Raw genomic sequence first — 21179 nt, forward strand, 5'->3', positions numbered from 1 at the left:
GCAAAATATATCTTTATATTTACTGTAACCCCAGGAAATGGTAGTAAGTGCAGCTAGTGTTATGGCAAACATATAGCTCTCTCTTATGGAATCCTATGGGTTAACCAAGAATTCCTTCGATATATGAGCCATTTCCGGTTTGAATAGAATATCACTGGAGATAGGATCTGAGTCCGTGGATTTAATAAAAAATAATAGGAGTTAAAAAAAAAAAAAAAATCTATCTTTCTTTCTTCTGATATCACTGCCACACTTTATGGAAATGAACTAATGAAAATATAAATAGAAACAAGTAAATGGATTTTCTGGACATGAGGGACATAAACAACACATTTCAGGAAACCTTACAATGTATTGTACCAGCTGAAAGCAACACTTATTGTGATGATTGGCTGTGGTGGAATATTCCAATATTTTATCAATAGTTGACTGCCAATGTTAATGCATTAATTGCTGCAAAATATGGGGAAATTGATTTGAGGACCAAAATACAGCTCTTCTGCAAGACATTATGCAGCAGAGCCAGCAGCTATATTTGTTTAACCGCCGTGCTGGCTTATTTTATCTTTCTTTCAATATGGGCAGAAAAATTGAAGTTAACTGGCTAATTTCTGGCAAGTGACTACAATATTGTATTTACAATATTTTCTTAAACTGATAATACTTCTTCATGCTCGTGGGCATATCAATGTGATTAAAGAAAACATGTATCTAACAATCCTCAAAGCACTAGTTTTGAAGATTAGGCCAGAATACTTTCTATCTATAAAATGAATAATCTCTGGGGCACTATTTAAAATGTTTATATTAATTGAAAGTGCTCTAGGCTTGAAAACCTTCCTACACATATTTGTTTTAATGAGTATTCTTTCCTAGGACAAGATCCCAGAACATAGGACTTTCCCAGCAAATTCGGGACAGTTGGCAACTATGCCCAATGCAGAAGCTGCAAAACCTGCAGAATTACAGAAAATAATAAACAGGAACAACAAAAGTATTTTTTTGTTTTCCATCACTTTAAATGTATAGCACATATTGTAAAGGCACCCATAACACACACAGTGTGTGATAGACTTGTAGTCACAGCCAGGGAGTGCAGCTATCATGGTACCATTCCATTCTATCTGCGCACGCGCGCCAGGCAGGCCGGCATTCTATGGTTGCTATGGAGACTTGCCAGTGCCCGCGCCTTGGAGAATGCGCAGCGAGAGCGCGCCGCCGCGGCTGGGGATTGACCCACTCGAGCTCCCGTAGCGGTGACAGCAAAACAACGAGCACTGGGGCGGAAGTAACGGGAAACAGCGTGACACCGGGGCCTCAGCTTTCTGTGCCGAGCGGTGGATAACTGGGGTAACTATTTAACCGGGGGGCGGTGGGGGCTGGCTCTGGGGGGCTGATAGGCAGCCTTAGTATGACAGGGGTAACCTCCACCCTGGATAGGGCGCTAGTGTTCATCTATGGAGCCCCAGCTGGCATGGCTACCCAGCCCAGCATTCGTAGCCAGCCAGGGCCTGTGGGAGCATCATGGGAAGCGTAGTCCATAGTAGCTGGAGTGCCACAGCTTAACCATCACTGACCTATGGGTCAGTCAGACACCCCCCCCGCCTAATGGTCAGACACCCCCCCCTGCCTAATGGTCAGACCCCCCCCCCGCCTAATGGTCAGACACCCCCCCTGCCTAATGGTCAGAAACCCCCCCCCTGCCTAATGGTCAGACACCCCCCCCCCGCCTAATGGTCAGACACCCCCCCCCCCCTGCCTAATGGTCAGACACCCCCCCCCCCCGCCTAATGGTCAGACACCCCCCCCCCCCGCCTAAAGGTCAGACACCCCCCCCCTGCCTAATGGTCAGACACCCCCCCCCTGCCTAATGGTCAGACACCCCCCCCTGCCTAATGGTCAGACAACCCCCCCCTGCCTAATGGTCAGACAACCCCCCCCCTGCCTAATGGTCAGACAACCCCCCCCCTGCCTAATGGTCAGACAACCCCCCCCCTGCCTAATGGTCAGACAACCCCCCCCCTGCCTAATGGTCAGACAACCCCCCCCCTGCCTAATGGTCAGACAACCCCTCCCCCCCCTGCCTAATGGTCAGACAACCCCTCCCCCCCCTGCCTAATGGTCAGACAACCCCTCCCCCCCCTGCCTAATGGTCAGACAACCCCCCCCCCCGCCTAATGGTCAGACCCTCCCCCCCCCGCCTAATGGTCAGACCCTCCCCCCCCGCCTAATGGTCAGACCCTCCCCCCCCTGCCTAATGGTCAGTCAGACACCCCCCCCTGCCTAATGGTCAGACAGACACCCCCCCCTGCCTAATGGTCAGACAACCCCCCCCCTGCCTAATGGTCAGACAACCCCCCCCTGCCTAATGGTCAGACAACCCCCCCCTGCCTAATGGTCAGACAACCCCTCCCCCCCCTGCCTAATGGTCAGACAACCCCTCCCCCCCCTGCCTAATGGTCAGACAACCCCTCCCCCCCCTGCCTAATGGTCAGACAACCCCCCCCCCCGCCTAATGGTCAGACCCTCCCCCCCCCGCCTAATGGTCAGACCCTCCCCCCCCGCCTAATGGTCAGACCCTCCCCCCCCTGCCTAATGGTCAGTCAGACACCCCCCCCTGCCTAATGGTCAGACAGACACCCCCCCCTGCCTAATGGTCAGACAGACACCCCCCCCCTGCCTAATGGTCAGACAGACACCCCCCCCGCCTAATGGTCAGACAGACACCCCCCCCCCGCCTAATGGTCAGACAGACACCCCCCCCCCGCCTAATGGTCAGACAGACACCCCCCCCTGCCTAATGGTCAGACAGACACACCCCCCCCTGCCTAATGGTCAGACAGACACACCCCCCCCGCCCAATGGTCAGACAGACACCCCCCCCCCCGCCCAATGGTCAGACAGACACCCCCCCCCCCTGCCCAATGGTCAGACAGACCCCCCCCCTGCCCAATGGTCAGACAGACACCCTCCCCCCGCCTAGTGGTCAGTCAGACACCCCCCCCGCCTAGTGGTCAGTCAGACACCCCCCCTGCCTAGTGGTCAGTCAGACACCCCCCCCCCCTGCCTAGTGGTCAGTCAGACACCCCCCCCCCCGCCTAGTGGTCAGTCAGACACCCCCCCCCCCGCCTAGTGGTCAGTCAGACACCCCCCCCCCCTGCCTAGTGGCCAGTCAGACATCCCCCCCCCTGCATAGTGGTCAGTCATAGTTACATGATACCCAACATGAGAACTGTTATCTCTATTACCAACATATATGACCCCTACCTCAAATATCTGGGTCACAATGAGTAGATATGATATTTCTAATATTAATAGGATATGCTAGATTTAAAGAGCATTTGGGAAATTGGTTGGTTGTATGGTTGAATTGGTTTGAGAATAGTTTATGTTGCGTGTCATTCGGTTGATATAATCTCCATTATAGAATCCATTCCAGTAGTTTGTCTCCTCGCGTTGTAGATGGAAACTGTGACATTAATTGTGATGAATAGCTTGGAGGCTGGGGAATAATTGGTACTTTGTGGCAGCTTGACTTATTAATCGCTATTTATGTTCATGATTCAGTGATTTATAACAAGTTATTTAAAAGCCAATATGTAGACATATTTTCTCCAGGCCAAAAAAACAACATATGAGATTATTCACAAAAAGGTGAAAAAGGCTCCCTAAGGTATCAAATCATGACCTTAAACAAAACATCTGTCACCAAAAAAACAAAACAAAACAAAAAAGTAAACTTTTATACTGAAGTAAAGTAGTGCCAGGAATTCCTTCGTGCTTTCCCAGCATAACCTGTCATACCATTCATTTAGCACAATTTGAAATGACCTGGGTCCTGCTGGGCACTGATACTGCTCCCTGTCTTCTTGAGCAGGACAAGCCATATTCCCATGTAGACATTCATTTGTTGGCTGAGAGCGTTATCTGAGTGCTCATCTCCAATGGATGAGTCAAATATTTTGAACAAAACTGACATTGGGCATCCCCAGCTCTGCGAAAACTGGATGCTGCAGAGGCACCTACTAGTAACAAAGCACATTTGATACCATAACAACTGTAGTGGACTTTTGTAATTAAGGTGCATGGTGTGTTTTTTTTTTTTTTAAAAGGGCACTCGGATGAAATTGACCCTTTCTTTTTATTGCACTGATTAGATAACTAATAAAAGCAGAATATTCTAAAAAAACAAAAACAACGCTAGTAATGTAGCGCAGGATTGGAAGGGTTAAAGCAAAGATCTGGTACTGTGTGTTAAACTCTATATGCAGATTTTAGAACTGAGATAATCTTTAACCTACACATGGGATATAACTCCCTGTCAAACTACTTGGTTATCTTCACACTGTGTAGGGGAAGGCCTAACTTCAAAGCTCTCTGTGCACATCCTCGGAGCAGGTGTTTTTAGGACTTGTAGCTCAGTTAGTGGACAGCTGAACTACCACTGCAGGGATCTTTTGCTGGCTATCTAGATATAAAATACACTGTGTTATTGGACATTGCAGATTAGAAGGGAGCTGTACATAGGTACTGGAAACCACAAGAAGTGAGAATGCAGAAGGTAGGATAGGGGAGGCAGGATTAAGATGCCGAATGCTTCAAGGTTTAAATGTATATTTGCAAAATCTATACAAATTGGAGCTTGCAAAAGTTGCTGCTAATCATTTAGCAACAGACATGCAAATATATGAAAAGGCTCATCTAAACATTAAATCTCACAGCATTAATCACCTCTTGGGATTATTAGAAAACAGCAGTATGCCTTAATGTCACGGCAAAATCCACTGCAATAATGCCACAGCTCAGTAGACCGAACAGGATAGCATATAGACTGCGCGTTTTGTTCAATAGCAAAAACACTTTTTCAAGGAACGAAATGCGTAGGCCACTTGCTATCCTCTTTGGAGAGTTTAGATGTCCCTGTTTATATATTTTCATGTACGGGTTTGTCCTTCATTGTGTGGACATTTTAATTGTGAGTACTCTTGAATCTACTTGGCTTCTTTGCTAAATGGTGATTCTATCCGTGCTTGAAATTAGCTGGATCACCTGTGCGAGGGGAACATACATTTGCTATTCTTAACATTAAACAAATTATTTAGGCTAATGCAAAAAAAATAAAATAAAAAAAATTCCTGAAAAGTTGTGCTTTTGCCAGGGGAATAGTTGCTCTAAATACTGTGATCTACAGTATGACAATGATATGCAGATTTTACAACATTCTTAACCTGTGATTTTTAACTATTACACCATTCTTTTGAGTCTAAAAATATAAAATCTAGAATGTAATTTAAATAAGTACGTTTGGGGTGGGCGTTCTGCATGTCATGTAATGCACATATCAAATAAATGCTATGATAAACGTTTAAAATGGTTTAATGTTTAAAAAAATATTTTAATATTTTTTGCTATATTTATATACTGTGTATAGAAAAATATCAAAGCACTCCAAGGACTTAATAAAAAATAACTTTTATTACCTTCACTAAAACAGCAAAATTATCAACGTTTCAGCTTGATCCCCTCAAGCTTTCGTCAGGACAAAGTTTGAGGGGATCAAGCTGAAACGTTGATAATTTTGCTGTTTTAGTGAAGGTAAGTTATTTTTTATTAAGTCCTTGGAGTGCTATCTTTGATATTTTTCTATATTTTTGGCTGACAAGCACCGGGCAATTTGATCCTTTATGGGTGGAGTGCAAGATCATTTTTTATTTTTTTTGCAAAAGATAGTTTTAACAGTTTATTCAAAAATATTACTTTATTTGAAAAGCCTATCCGAAAATATTAAACAGAGGCCTCTATTCTGGGACACTAGGATGATATAGCCTCTGTTTTTTCCCCCTCTTACAGTGCATGGAGCTACTTTAGACATTGGTGGAATTCGGGCCTCAGCTGGGTGAAGTGATCCGGAGGCCTGTCTGCTCCGGATACAAGGTGAGGTGTTTGAAAATCTGCTTTATGTATCCTCACAGAGTATAGGGAGTTGTTGATTGGTCAATTAAAAACAAATCCTATAACTTGTGTTTCAATTGGCATGTTAAAATAGCTGCCCAGTAATATGTAGTCTTCATATATTGCTGGAAGTAAATCAGCTACTTATTCGTGGAAGGCTTGTAGTGGGAATCAGTAGGATCCTCTGATTTTCTTCTTGCAGCATATGAATTCTCCATACCACCGGGCTACCTTTTCTGTGTGCCACTAGATGTCATATAGTAAACGACAGTTTGTCGATCCTACTAAATGGTGCTAATAGACGGTTTTATTTACTATGTGCAGGGTGGCATTCCGTTTAGTTGTAAACATCAGGGTAAAATTGTGGTTCTCTGGGTACATGTAACTGCTAGGGTTGGCTGTGTAATAGAAAAATAGAATGTGACGGCAGATAAGAACCATTCGGTCCATCTAGTCTGTCCAATTTGCTAAATACTTTCATTAGTCCCTGGCCTTATCTTATAGTTAGGATAGCCTTATGAATATCCCACACGTGCTCAAACTCCTTCCCTGTGTTAACCTCTATGTGTGTACATGTAACTGCTATGGCTGGCTGTGTCTGGGTACTCATGGCTGGCTATATCTGAGAACATGTGGCTGCCTCTGTGTACGAGGGCTGTGCCTGCCCTGTCAGAGTGCTTATAGTCACTGTGCCTGTCTATGTCTAGGTTTATATGACTGCCTGTGTCTGGCTGTTTGTAGGTACTTGGCCCATTGCCAAAGATCACATTACCCATAAGAAAATAGTCATTACATTATCTTATTTATAACTTTAACACTACGATGAATTTAAAAAAAATAAAATCAAGACGAAAGCAATAGAGGTACAAAAATGATTCATTTGAAAGCAAAACCTGCAGAGTGGCAGAGCTGTTTGAATACTTTGCTCTTTGATACACAGTGGGAAAGCATTCCCCCAGAACAAGGAAGTCTCTGGCAGATGATTAGCCCTAAGGTCTTTGTTCAATGCCGCTGGTCTAACGCTCTTTACAGAATGTGACTGTGTGGAAAGGTGTACGCCGTTTACGCCTTCTGTAACCTAGATGCTCTGTTTGTCTTGTTTCTCCAATGACGGCCGTCCGCTATCGACGAGCAGGCTTGCTGGTATTGGAAAACCTTCTCCTGACTTCCTGCGTTAAAGTATTTAGATGGTGTTTCTTATTCCCGCCAGGTGTGAATGAGCAAGGAGGACGCGCCCGCTGCCCTTGCTGACACTGTTCTACGTTTCCTGTGCCATGATGACATAAACACCGTGAAAGAGCTATGTGCCGATTGGTTCCCCATCGAGTACGTTTCATTTTGTTTTTTTTGTGTGTATTTTATTGGTTTTCTTTTTCATGTTTGTGAGATTCCAATGCATGGTTTTGATGGGTCACCATGTGCCATTGAATAATCGACTCGATTTGCAAATCATAGTCGGTGCCACTGGGTGTCCATGTCTACACCAGGTTTTGCTTGCTTTTATCACTGCAGCTGTTGTGGTCTATGTTACTAAAGATGCCCAGCCAGCCCGTGAAAGCCAGAGTGCCAAACAGAGTGTCATCTATTCTCCCTCTGCAGGTACCCGGATTCCTGGTACAGAGACATCACATCCAACAAGAAATTCTTCTCTTTGGCTGCCACGTACCATGGACAAATCATGGGCATGATTGTGGCCGAAATAAAGAGCAGGACCAAAGTGCACAAAGAGGTGGGAAACATGAATAGATCGCTTTGCAGTCGGTGAAGGCTCACCATGCTGTGTGTGTAATCAGTCCACAGGAAAGTGTAAAGCTATGTTCATTACTCAAAGAAAAATTCAAAAAGGGTCAACTTGATTTCTCTGTTTTGCAGGACGGTGACATTTTGGCTTCTAGCTTCTCCGGTGACACACAAGTAGCTTACATCCTCAGTCTTGGAGTGGTTAAGGAGTTCCGCAAGCAGGGAATTGGTGAGGCAATGGAACAGTGTGTAAACTGATATCATCAGCCAATGTGATAAGATAATCTCTTTACTAAGACTGTGTATGTCTCATATATTTCATTTAGAAGGAGCTGACTCCGTTTTAAAAGTAGCAATTTGTGCTCAGTCTCCTGCTTACTTACTTGATGTTTTTGAAGGTTTCGGTAAATAAGTTTTTTTTTTAGATTTTTGTCGTGAAAATAATGCAACAGTCGGTCAAGGATGATCATATCAATCTGCGATATGTAGGATCCGGTTCTCTTTTTCATTAACGTGCTGGCTAATAATGCCTCACATTTTTTGCATTTTCATAAAGTCTTGATATATAGCCAGGACCTGTGGTATGAGGTGTTAAGTAGTTTCAAAAGTTCTCTCCATGAACTGGTGATTGTTTTTAAGTCTGTGGGGTCTTGAGTTTTGTTTATATGTTGTTTCAATGTTGTGCATGTCTTGGAGCAATCGGGAGATCTGGGCAGTTCATGCCTTCTTTAGAGCAGTGCTTGTAGAAATAAAGTACCCGCTTATTATGCACTTGTGGGTTTCCCACAGAGGCAGTGGTGTGATGCCCTCTGTGACGTTTTCTGTGAAGTATTGGGTAAATCTAGTTATTGTGTCTGTGAGAAGAGATTCATTGAGTCTCCAGTGGGGTCTTGTGTGTCTATGTTATGGAGATGTCAGCATCACGAGGACTGGGGCGTGGTTGGACCAAGTGACTGTGCCTATTCGGACCTGTTTCATGTCAGTCAGTTGATAGTGGGGGAGAAAAAAAAAATCAAGTTTGGAGTAAGTGTTGTTGGGAGTGGATTAAAACGTGTATTTGCTATCTATGGTGTGTAGTGCTCTACAGCAATCTACCAGTCGGTGTTCGTGTAAATCCATGTGTAATAACAGCAGTATATGTTTGTGGACTCAAAAGGTTCCCGATGAAGAGTCCAGCAAGGGGAGCAGTGCCCTCATGATCAGGCATATCACCATAACACGAGAGAGCTCATAGGTTGATTTCAGAAACCTATGCTGTCTGCGGTTTGGTAGGTATACGTTTGTGAGGGTGTAGGTTTTGACTAATATCTTGCCTTTTACGAAGACATACCGTCCCTCTCCGTCTACCATAGTACCGATGTGAGTGAATTGGAAGGACTTATGAATAAGAATTGCCATTCCTTTTGGATTGCGGCTTGTGTAACCATCTGTGCATTGGTGGATGGCCAACGTACGGGCACTGCCTTCCCTGCAGCGTGTCTCTCTGTATATAAACATGTGCCACTTGGTTCTTAAATTGTCTAAGGGCATGAGAGCGTTTATCCGGTATACTCAGGACCTTAGCGTTGATCGATAGTACGTTGTGTGGCCGGTTTGAAGGGTTGCTTAGGAGTCATTGGAGTTGGGCAAGTTCTACAGGTTAGGAGAGTGATGGGGTCTGTTACTCAACATCCCAAGTGGAACGAAAATCCCTGCATGTATACAAAGGAAAATACAAAAAAATAACTAAATGTAAAAACAAGGATAGGGCGTCGGCAGGAGAGGTAGCCCCGTGTACTAACCAGTCGGCCCATAGGAACTGTTCTCCACCAAGACTCAATGACACCCAAACCTCAGGGGCCTCAAAGGGTCTAGTAAAACTTTTTACACAACTCCGTTGCACTTCATTTGAATTTCACAGGGTGCCTCTGTGACAGATCCAGCAAAGGTCCACTGGCAACAAAAGTATTGACACACGAGACACTCCCCTTGGTCCCGGCTATCCCTTTGTGCATTGACTCTGAAAGCAAATGTCCATGTCACAATTGCCCATTCAATAGAATGTCAAGGGAAAGGGTCCTATTAGGACCATTGCATCTCCTTTGTTTTTAGCATCCTGCATGAGTCGCTCCCACAGCTCTGCCCGTAAGAAACCCTTACCTTCATCTCTCCTGGGGGTAATACCCACCCATTGGCCTGTTACTTCCTAATGGCTTTTGGTTTTGGCCTTTTTCTATTTTTGTAAATACATACTTAAAGTGAAAACAGTCACTTTCGAAGATTTTAGTTATGAAACTTTAATACTCAGTTTTACAGTTAGAGGCCTAGATACTAGTTAATGGGTTATTTCATGCAACTGTGAGCTTAAAACGAATTGTCAAAACTTGGAGCAGAATACCTGAGTTGTGGGAAAAATCGTCAAGATTGCCACATTGAAGATTTGTAACATATTTTTTTTTTTTAATGCAACACAGCTGTCAGTTTACTGATTAAATGCATAAAACAAAACAATTTTTATTGTTTTTTTTATACACACTAGGCCAATGATTACATTTTTTGGATATCTGATAATGATGGGAGTGATGCCAAACACAAAGCCTAGAAAAATCTGGGCATGAGACAGAGCCTCGTAAATCTAGATCTATTGGTCGTTTTGAATAAAACATGCTGGCTGAGATCACTACAAATATGACACATGCTGGTTTGTGTCAAAGCAATGTACGTTTTGAGTAATTATTTTCTTTTAATTTAGGGTGCCCATCCTTGGACTAAAGTGTACTAGAGAGAACGACATGCCTGAATCCATTTAAACAATATAAATTCCCCAGCAGGTGAAATCATTTATATGTATGGATAGCTATGACATGGAAGAACACGAGGGATTTATTCACTAAATAGCGAATTGTAATGAATTAACAACAGCATTGCCAAATACAGGCTAAAATAGCCAGTCTCTAACTATAACCGAGTTAGAGGATTTCTATCAAGTCTGCACTCCCCCTCCCCCTTTTGGTAATTTAGTTATCTTTTCACTGCAATGTGGTATATCATGGATAAACTCCTCTTTTTGACCTTTGATTCTTTGCTCAGGTTCTCTGCTATTGGAGAGTTTGAAGAGCCACATTACTAGTACAGCCCAGGATCACTGCAAAGCCTTGTACTTACACGTCCTGACCACCAACAGCAGCGCCATCCGCTTCTACGAGAATCGTCACTTCCACCAGCACCACTACCTGCCCTGCTATTACTCCATCCGAGGTGTACTGCAAGATGCATACACTTATGTCTTGTACCTCAACGGAGGACACCCGCCGTGGACAGTCATATATCCTTTATGGAACTTTGTCTGCTGCACCCCTTTCTGTTTTACTCAAGGAATGTTTTTTTGTCTACCCTACTCTGCTATTTGCTGTTAAGGAGCCCCAGTCTATCTTCCATTCCACCTTTCATTAACACACAGTGTTTTATTCCTAGACCAGATTTAGTAAGAATTGAATGTTGGACAGTGGAATGCGTAGGGCAACCTGCAGCTCTTGCACACTGTCTTGATAATACGACTACTTAATCTTGAAGTTTTATTTTTCCAACTTCTGTTCCTTAGTCGATTTTCTTCTACTCTCCCCCTGTTTGTTATTCATTCCTTCCATACAGGTTGAATGCACGTGTCTTTTTCTTTAACCTCCCAGCACGGATTATTTGCAGCACTTGGGTTCCGCTCTGGCCAGTCTAAGTCCTTGTTCCCTGCCACAAAGGATCTACCGTCAGGCACACTCGCTACTACGAAACTTCCTTCCCTGGTCCCCCAAGAGTGGGATTGAGTACAGTCGTACAATGTGACCACAGGTAACTAAACTCTTATATCTGCAGTAATCAAGTTATATCAGGTTCTGCTTTGATCTGTTCATATTCTAACTCTTACTCTTTCTGACTCCCCCTTGATCACATGATTTTGTCCATATCTCCTTCTGCCTACTGTAACAGTTAATAGGCCCAAATCAGCATCCTTGGTACCCCATGTGTACTGTCATTTTTAAGCCTTTACCAATACATTCAATACAATTCCTTGTTATTTATTCACTAAAGAGTCGATTTCCGTCCCTCTGGACAGACTGACCTTGGCTGTAGCAAATTAATGTGTCTAAGTTTGTTCTACAGATTCCAGATATCACATTTTTTTAAAAATCCTTGTGTATACTAAGCTTTGTCAAGTTGTACATTTGTGGTCACAACTTGTTTCAGCACGAGACCTCACTCATATACAAGTGGATACTTCCTTTACCTACTTTCATTCAGTGGTATTTCTCTCTTGTTACAGGCTGTGAGCTTCGTTACATCAGAACATGACGTGTGGGCATCCCAGTTTGTCTCCCTGCCCCTTTCGTCAGTCTCAACATCTCCACCCATGGGAACAGAACATTGACCCACTTTCTTAGAGGACTGGTGCTGAATATTGCCCTTCTTCGTACAGGGTCCTGATCTAATCCCAGCATGGATCTGTAGGGTTTATCACAGGGTCAATATTCTTGGCTGTCTATGCCCTGAATTTTTATTTACATGCAAACATACACAAAAATACCCTACATGGACTCTGAATGGGTTCCAACGAAAGGGATGCCACTTATTCCTTTTTACTGTTTCTCCTGCTTGTAACTGCTGCTTCCATGTAAATTCTCCCCAAATCCTCCTTTTTATTTCCGTAGCCTGTTAACCTATTTAGCGCTGCTCCTGTAACAAAAAGAAAGAGGATGTATTATTATTATGTCCTCATTTTGCAGCCTGGTGCTGCATGTTTTTCTTTCTTCGTTTTTTTTAAGTTTATGGCTGAAATACGTCAAAGTCTTTATTGTGACACTTGCACGGGGTGTCTCAAGCAGACTGAGTGAAAGACTGTGAACCCAGTCCTCATTCACAGCCTGGGAGCATAGCATTTCTTTACTATGGCAATAGTAAGTGTTGGAGGATATGACCAGTAACAAGTAAATCTCAGAACATTATACATCAGTTTTATAAGACTAGCCTTGACCAGTTGCAGTTCTTGGAGGACAATGTCTGAAGATCTAGTCTTGCTGGACCTACTTTAGAATGGGCATAGAGTGACTATCGTGTGGAGCATGAAAGCACATTTCTCCTGATTGCCCGTTGATGCTCAGCGTTTGTTCACATGCTGGCCCAATAACATGAACTTGAAGTATCGCCTCAAAAGATAAAGATCAATTTTTTTCATGAGTAGAGGATGAATACCGGAGAAGGTCACAGCTTGGCCAAAGTTCTAAAAGCCTGCTTTGTTGGAGAACTGTTTAGGAATAAGGGTCAAACTTCAGCATTGACAAGAAGCAACATATGGCACTTGAGCCGTGGCTGCCTTGTGCTTGCAAGATCCTGTTGTGGAGCATAGTGTCTGACTGTGTCTTGGGAGTGCAAGCCTCCCACAGTTGGAGTGCTTATGTTTGCCCTTCCTTTCACGTAATTAAGCATTGTATAAGGCGAGGATAAGCCCAATTTATCAGAAGAGCCTCCAAGCAACAGAGAGATGCAACTATCTACAGGATCCAAGGCAGCCGGTCTGACACTGTGTATCAAAATGTCTCTTCATCATTTGTATACGTTTCCTTTTTTTTTTTTAAACACGGTGTACAAGCCACTGGTTGTTTTAACAATTTACTTTATTTTTAATTCTGTATGTGTACAGTCAGCCAGATTTAAAGGGACAGTATCACCTCATAAGGAAAATGTATAATTTACATTCACAGCTGTAAAATCTCCTACGTTTGCTCAAAACCCCTGAACACTGTAACACCTAAATTAGGAATTTGCAAGCATGAAGATCATAATTTCTCTCCCATTTCCGTTCAGAAACTCTAAACATAAAAAAAATAGTACTGTCTTTAACGCCAAGAACCATGACGCAAGTCGGTTTTACATGTTCTTTGCTTTAGAATTTTCTTTGTTCCTGTGCAGACTGATTAGTCTAGTTGTAATGATTGTATTTACATTTATTTATTGGCAAAACGATCCTAAACTTCTTCAGGGTTATTCACTAAATTGACAGCTTGGAATTCAAAGGGAATTTGAAATGAATTTCAAATTTAAGGCCATAATAGCTAGACTGAAAACATTGTTTAAGTCACCTATGCTTCCAGATCAGCTACTATGGCCTTACGTTTGGAATTCACTTTGAATTCCCAACAATTCTTACCCTGCTTAAAGGGGACACTATAGTCATCAAAACAACTTTAGCTTAATAAAGCAGTTTTGAAGTATAGATCACGATACTGCCGTCTCACTGCTTAATTTTCTGCCATTTTGAAGTTAAATCACTTAGTTTATGCAGCCCTTGCCCCACCTCCCTGCATGTTACTTGCACAGCCTTCCTAAACACTTCCTGTGAAGAGAGACCTAATGTTTAAACTTCCTTTATTGAACATTCTGTTGAATCTAGAATCTCCAGCTCTGTTAATATCCTGATAGATTTTTCAGGAGACTCCTGCATGTGATTAAGCTCAAGTTACAGAGCGGGAGATAACTTACAAAGCAAGTTAACATCTAATTAAAAATGAAACCATTTTCTTTTTTTCTTTTTTTTCTTTTCATACAGACTGTGTCAGTCACAGACAAGGGAGGTGTGGCTAGGGCTGCATAAACAGAAACAAAAGTGATTTAACTCTTAAATGGCAGAGAATTGAGCAGCGAGACTGCAGGGACATGATCTATTCACCCAAACTGCTTCATTAAGCTAAAGTTGATTTGGTGACCATAATGTCCCTTTAACCCCTTAAGGACACATGACGTGTGTGACACGTCATGATTCCCTTTTATTCCAGAAGTTTGGTCCTTAAGGGGTTAAATCCACCTCTAGTGCCATTTGTTACTTTTACTGAGCTTTATTCACTAAACTGTTTAGAGAATTAAAAATTGTTGAAAATTCCGTTTCAAGGCGAAATATCCCTGGGTTGTAGCACCCACAATGAATGAATGACATGTCTGCTGTTAGATTTTTGCCATATTCATGTGAAGAAGTATTTTTAGAACAGGTTTTACAGCTCTATGCTTTAAAGCATTTTGGTTTTACATCACATTATGTTTAGATGTAAATGATTTATTTTTTTATTTAGTCGGAATGGGGTGATATATTCCCTTTTACATTTTCAGTGCCAGTAAGATAAGGCACATGTGTTTTTTCACTAAATGTCGAATAGTGAAGAATTAAAAACCAAATTGCAAAACTGGCCAACCTGTGGCTGCAGCCACGCTGCTGTTGACTACATTTTGCAATTTGGCTTTACATTCAGTAAAATTAATTTATTCCGGCAATAACCTCCAGTGTCTTCTCGGCCCTCTGACAGTGAAAGTGTGTGAGAATGCATGACTAATGGTGATATACGGCCACACATGTTTATATGGAAATATGAGTGAGTTTGTATTGAACGAGCGCACTCTAGTATAGGAAGTTACAATAAAAATAACAAGGGCAAAAATGTGTATTCACTAAAAAAGCAATTATTGAGAATCAACGAGGGAACTGCAAGTGTCAGGCCAATGGAGGTTACTTGAAAAATCTCTCAGATTTTCCCATTTTGGGCCTAAAATTAGTAATTCCCTTTATCAAGTTTCCACAAAAAAAAAAATGAAATTTACTAAGATTGTGATCTTATGTTCTCTGCTTGATCCCAAGACCTACAGGTGTGCATTTATCAGCTGTTTAACCTTGTACATTCAGTTAATTGTCTTCTCCAATTGCGATTTTACACCAGTGAGATTTATTCACTAAGAATTGATGTTGACTACAGGGTTGCAAAATTCAGGCCAGATTAACATTGTTGACTGAATTAATTCCTTATACTGTGATTCTGGGCACATATGAATGCCATTATTGGACACGTGATATGCAATCACAGGCCAGCGGCCCTCCCCTGTCTCTGACCTATCAAACAAAAATCAATTCCAACACGTTCTGCTCTTACACTGACAAATTGTGTCTAAATTCAGTAATCAATACAATTTGCCCATTTGTGCTGCTGGCCTACTTTAAAGTCTTGCACGCTGCACCCCGAGATTACAATTCTACCATAACTATGCCTTTACCTGCAAACAATTGTGTTTGTATTGAATTACATATAAAAATATTATGTACACACACATGCACACCAATACAGTGTGTGTATTTATGGGATTGCGTGTGCATGTGTGTTATACATGTGTGTACCATTTATTTGTAACAATATTTTTCTCCTTTTTTTTCCCTTCTTTCTACAATATTAGACATAAAATCCTTTCACTTTTTTCTGTTAGATAATCACACAATTCATTGTAATATCCTTTGAATGTTTTCTATTTATGAAAAAAAAGTGTTGTAAAAATAAAACCTATATAAATACACTATAATAACAAGTCTCCTGTTTGATTCTATGTAAGCCATTATTACTTTCTATGTTTTCCACATGAAATGTTATTATATTGCTGCTCCCCGGGGCCGTGTTTTGTTTTTGTTGTTGTTGTTTTTTTGTGTCTATACAGGGTTATTCCCTAAACTCTGAATTGCAGTGAACCAATTGTATGCTAAAGTAGTTTAGTTAAAGAATTTTTTCAGATCTGTTATTTTTGCCTAAAATGTGTCTTTTTAAATTCACTACAATTCAGACATAAGTGAATACCTGTGTGTAGGGTAATCTAGATCAAAGAATCGAGTGCCAGTAGTGGCACCTGTTGAAACATGATTTCGATTTTCCAACAGGAATATATATACTCTGCAATAAAAAAATGGCAAACTCTGCTCACAGAGCCTGTAATTCTATCGGGCAGTCGTTGCCAAACCAGACCAGAAAAATAAAACCACCTTAGAAATAACAGGGTAATACCTCAATCTCAGACTGGTAGGGCCTTCTCTTAGAAAGTTTATTTGTGAACAAACTACATGCATTATGTAATTATGAGACAAAACAGAAAATCAATCAGTGTATTTTTTTTTTTTTTAATTCTTTATTTATTATAAGGTTACAATATAACATGCATCAGTAACATTTTCAATATAAACCATTAAGAGCACTTCAAGGCAGGCATAAAAACATATAGGTTGCATATGAGTACAATAGTAACAGAACACAACCTGTTGCGCTAGGTGTGCTAGATTGTGCTACCGCCTCAATGTGCCACCCAGGTTCAGGGTGCTCCACCTTAATTTTTTATTAAGTGTAAAACGAGAAAAGAGGAAAGAAAGAGACTCGGTTGGTCCGAACGCCTGATATGAGATAGCCAGGATGACATGTTGATGGCATCTGTTGGGCCTTGTGGTATTTAAGTATACTTCCCCACTCCCACCTTAAGTGGAAGGCAGCCTCAGTAAGGGTGCGGTTTAACCATATTAATTTCCGGCAGCAGTAGCTCTGTGGAGGTAATGTGAGGATTGTGCCGTCAGATAGTAGGGGGTATAGGGACCATGTGGAGTCAATAGTGCAAAAATAGCGATAGGAACAAAGAAAGAGAGAGAGGGAGATGGTAAGGGGGATCGGGAAAGGGTTTAGGGGAGGGGGGGGAGGGCAAGGGGGGTGCCGGGACCCGTTAACTCCTTTGAACAGTTAAGTATCAGTACACGTGGGCAGTGGGTGAGCCATATTTTGAAATCAGTGTATTATTAAGGAATGTTAACACAGCTGTATTTTTTTTATTAAACAATGCTATTTGTTATTAAAAAGAAATGCAAAAGGGTCCCAATACATATTTTTTGCCTGTCTGTTTTGCTGTATGCTGCAGGCAGAGCCCAACCATCTCGCTATATCCCAGTGTTGGCAGCATTTATGGCTGTGACCCATCATTTTTTGGGGGCCATACATCGTTATCCTGATTCACTGTACGTGAAATGCACTGCCTGCATTATGTCAAATCCACATCCTGCAGGGAGAGAAATCAACGTGTTGACCAATAAAGGAGGGCCTTCTAAGGATCTGCCTTGACTAGTTCATTGACTTTGCTCATGTAGCTTATGAATTCATCATATTATAAGGCAGTGCTTTCCATGTCCTGCCCATCAGGAGGCATCCAAGTCGTGGAAGACTAGGTCGATCAGGAAGTCCTCTCTGTGAGAGCAGGACGTTTGAGTCTCTACAGGATGCTAGATAGATAGGGTTTTCTGGTACATCATGTTCTGGGCACACATTTATACATCATAAGAAAAGTGCTATAGGAGGGTACTCAATTCACTAGTCACTGAGGAATACTGTAGCAGGTAAATGCTACACACTATAGGGCAGCACTTTTCAAGAACTGCAAACATGAAGACATTACGTGTCCATAAAACATGCTGAATCTGGCAGCTTGATGGGATTTATTTTTTTGACATTTTGTCATTTGGGTTTTACTTTTCAGTTTGGTGCATACATTTAAACTCATACATTTGTGCTGCTAAACCCAGGTCTTGGTTTGTTCAGTGGAGGAAGTGTAAAGAATTTATAGGCTAGGAGTCATTTAACATTTGATTATAGAGATAAACTAGTATTCGTGGCCTAGAACATTGTTCTTTTTCCATCCTCGATATAATAACATAGAAAGGACTTATCTGAGTGTAGCTGCGGGCAGTGAGAGGTTAAGCGTGTGTGATGGAATGCATGCAGCCATAGAGGAGAACGTGTCTGGGCACGCCTGGGTGACAGCGCACTTTATGTCACTGCCAGTCACGCTGCCCTGGGAAATGTTGGGGTGGGGAGGTCGGCTAGGCAGGGCACCGGGCAAGTCTGTTCTTGCCTCAAAATTCCTGGTAGAGAGTAAGAAGGGTTAAAAAAAACTCGCAGAACCTGCTTTCTGGAACGTGGCGGAGTTAATCGGACTGGACGGATCACTAAAAGATTTTTCAGCAAAATACCAGGAAGTAAAAGATTAAAGGGACTCCTAAACAATGCGTACAGGGACTGAAGAGAATGATAAAATACAGAGTTTTAAAGCAGAGCTAAAGAACTGTGGAACCTTCAAATGTAGAGTCGGGGTTGCCATATAGAATGTGACGGCAGATAAGAACCATTCGGCCCATCTAGTCTGCCCAGTTTTCTAAATACTTTCATTAGTCCCTGGCCTTATCTTATAGTTAGGATAGCCTTATGCCTATCCCACGCATGCTTAAACTCCTTTACTGTGTTAACCTCTACCACTTCAGCTGGAAGGCTATTCCATGCATCCACTACCCTCTCAGTAAAGTAATACTTCCTGATATTATTTTTAAACCTTTGTCCCTCTAATTTAAGACTATGTCCTCTTGTTGTGGTAGTTTTTCTTCTTTTAAATATAGTCTCCTCCTTTACTGTGTTGATTCCCTTTATGTATTTAAATGTTTCTATCATATCCCCCCTGTCTCGTCTTTCCTCCATGCTATACATGTTAAGATCCTTTAACCTTTCCTGGTAAGTTTTATCCTGCAATCCATGAACCAGTTTAGTAGCCCTTCTTTGAACTCTCTCTAAGGTATCAATATCCTTCTGAAGATAGGGTCTCCAGTACTGTGTACAGTACTCCAAGTGAGGTCTCACCAGTGTTCTGTACAATGGCATGAGCACTTCCCTCTTTCTACTGCTAATACCTCTCCCTATACAACCAAGCATTCTGCTAGCATTTCCTGCTGCTCTATTACATTGTCTGCCTACCTTTAAGTCCTCAGAAATAATCACCCCTAAATCCCTTTCCTCAGATGTTGAGGTTAGGACTCTATCAAATATTCTGTACTCTGCCCTTGGGTTTTTACGTCCAAGATGCATTATCTTGCACTTATCCACATTAAATGTCAGTTGCCACAACTCTGACCATTTTTCTAGTCTACCTAAATCATTTTCCATTTGGCTTATCCCTCCTGGAACATCAACCCTGTTACATATCTTAGTGTCATCCGCAAAAAGACACACCTTACCATCAAGACCTTCTGCAATATCACTAATAAAAATATTAAAGAGAATGGGTCCAAGTACAGATCCCTGAGGTACCCCACTGGTGACAAGCCCAAGCTTCGAATATACTCCATTGACTACAACCCTCTGTTGCCTGTCACTCAGCCACTGCCTTACCCATTCAACAATATTGGAATCCAAACTCAAAGATTGTAGTTTGTTGATAAGCCTTCTATGTGCAACAGTGTCAAAAGCCTTACTGAAATCGAGGTAAGCAATGTCTACTGCACCACCCTGATCTATAATTTTAGTTACCCAATCAAAAAAATCAATAAGATTAGTTTGGCATGATCTCCCTGAAGTAAACCCATGTTGTCTCTGATCTTGAAATCCATGTGTTTTTAGATGTTCAACAATCCTATCCTTTAACATGGTTTCCATCACTTTCCCCACTACTGAAGTTAGGCTTACTGGCCTATAGTTGCCCGACTCCTCCCTATTACCTTTCTTGTGAATGGGCACAACATTCGCTAACTTCCAATCTTCTGGGACTACTCCTGTTATCAATGATTGGTTAAATAAATCTGTTAATGGTTTTGCTAGTACACCACTAAGCTCTTTTAATAGCTTTGGGTGTATTCCATCAGGTCCCATTGACTTATTTGTCTTTACTTTTGACAGTTGAAATAGAACCTCTTCCTCTGTAAACTCACGTGTAATAAATGACTCATTTATCCTTTTTCTTAACTGAGGTCCCTTTCCTTCATTTTCATCTGTAAATACCGAACAAAAATATTCATTGAGGCAGTCAGCTAGACCTTTATCCTCATCTACATACCTTCCTTCTTTTGTTTTTAATCTAACTAATCCTTGTTTTACTTTTCTTTTCTCATTTATGTATCTAAAAAAGGTTTTGTCCCCCTTTTTTACTGACTGTGCTATTTTCTCTTCTGTGTGTGATTTGGAAGCTCTTATAACTTGCTTAGCCTCTTTCTGCCTAATCTTATAGGTCATTCTGTCTTCCTCACTCTGGGTTTTTTTATAATTACTAAATGCTAACTTTTTGTTTTTTACTATTTTGGCTATATCTGTGGAGTACCACAGTGGTTTCTTGAATTTTTTGCTTTTACTGACAAGCCTAATGCAATTTTCTGTTGCCTTCAGTAGTGCAACTTTTAAATAATCCCATTTCTTTTGGACTCCATTTAAATTGCTCCAGTCTGATATTGACTCCTTTACACATATTCTAATTTTGGAAAAGTCTGTTTTTCTAAAGTCTAAAACTTTTGTTTTTGTGCGGTGTGACTCAGTCACTGTTCTTATATTAAACCACACTGACTGATGATCACTGGATCCTAAACTTTCACCTACAGTAATATCTGATACCAAATCTCCATTTGTTAACACTAAATCTAGTATGGCCTCTTTACGAGTTGGCTCCTCAACAACTTGTTTTAGAGACAATCCCAGTAGGGAGTTTAGAATATGTGTGCTCCTGGCACAAGTAGCTATTTTTGTTTTCCAATTTATATCAGGAAGATTAAAGTCACCCATGATGATAACTTCCCCCTTCATTGTCATTTTAGCTATTTCTTCAACTAGTAGATTATCTAACTCTTCAATTTGTCCTGGGGGCCTATAAATCAC

At 41.7% G+C, this 21179-nt stretch overlaps 1 protein-coding gene across 2 annotated transcripts; it reads left to right on the plus strand.

Moving 5' to 3' along the window:
* The first annotated feature begins 1223 nt into the window (after positions 1-1223).
* On the plus strand, positions 1224-14433 carry NAA60 (N-alpha-acetyltransferase 60, NatF catalytic subunit). Of its 2 annotated transcripts, XR_010085212.1 has the most exons (9): positions 1224-1350; positions 5851-5934; positions 7163-7278; positions 7552-7681; positions 7825-7921; positions 10762-10996; positions 11361-11514; positions 11987-12647; positions 12704-14433. XR_010085212.1 is itself a non-coding variant. In XM_063430577.1 (8 exons), exons 3-7 carry the CDS (start codon positions 7169-7171, stop codon positions 11506-11508), a joined length of 720 nt encoding a protein of 239 aa, XP_063286647.1. In that variant the 5' UTR covers positions 1224-1350; positions 5851-5934; positions 7163-7168; the 3' UTR covers positions 11509-11514; positions 11987-14433. The 2 variants fall into 2 exon arrangements, 1 of the variants encoding a protein (XP_063286647.1); XM_063430577.1 differs by having other exon boundaries at positions 11987-14433.
* The last annotated feature ends 6746 nt before the right edge of the window (positions 14434-21179 follow it).

The sequence above is a fragment of the Pelobates fuscus genome, chromosome 8 (assembly GCF_036172605.1).
Source record: "Pelobates fuscus isolate aPelFus1 chromosome 8, aPelFus1.pri, whole genome shotgun sequence".
In the NCBI taxonomy this organism is placed as follows: domain Eukaryota; kingdom Metazoa; phylum Chordata; class Amphibia; order Anura; family Pelobatidae; genus Pelobates; species Pelobates fuscus.

What these genes read in the sequence shown, in the direction of transcription:
- NAA60 (XM_063430577.1), top strand. Translation starts at nt 7,169, where the DNA reads ATGAGCAAGGAGGACGCGCCCGCTGCCCTTGCTGACACTGTTCTACGT. An exon ending in GGACCAAAGTGCACAAAGAG is followed by an intron (nt 7,682 to 7,824) that starts GTGGGAAACATG and finishes TCTGTTTTGCAG; the next exon opens with GACGGTGACATTTTGGCTTC. An exon ending in GTTCCGCAAGCAGGGAATTG is followed by an intron (nt 7,922 to 10,761) that starts GTGAGGCAATGG and finishes TTCTTTGCTCAG; the next exon opens with GTTCTCTGCTATTGGAGAGT.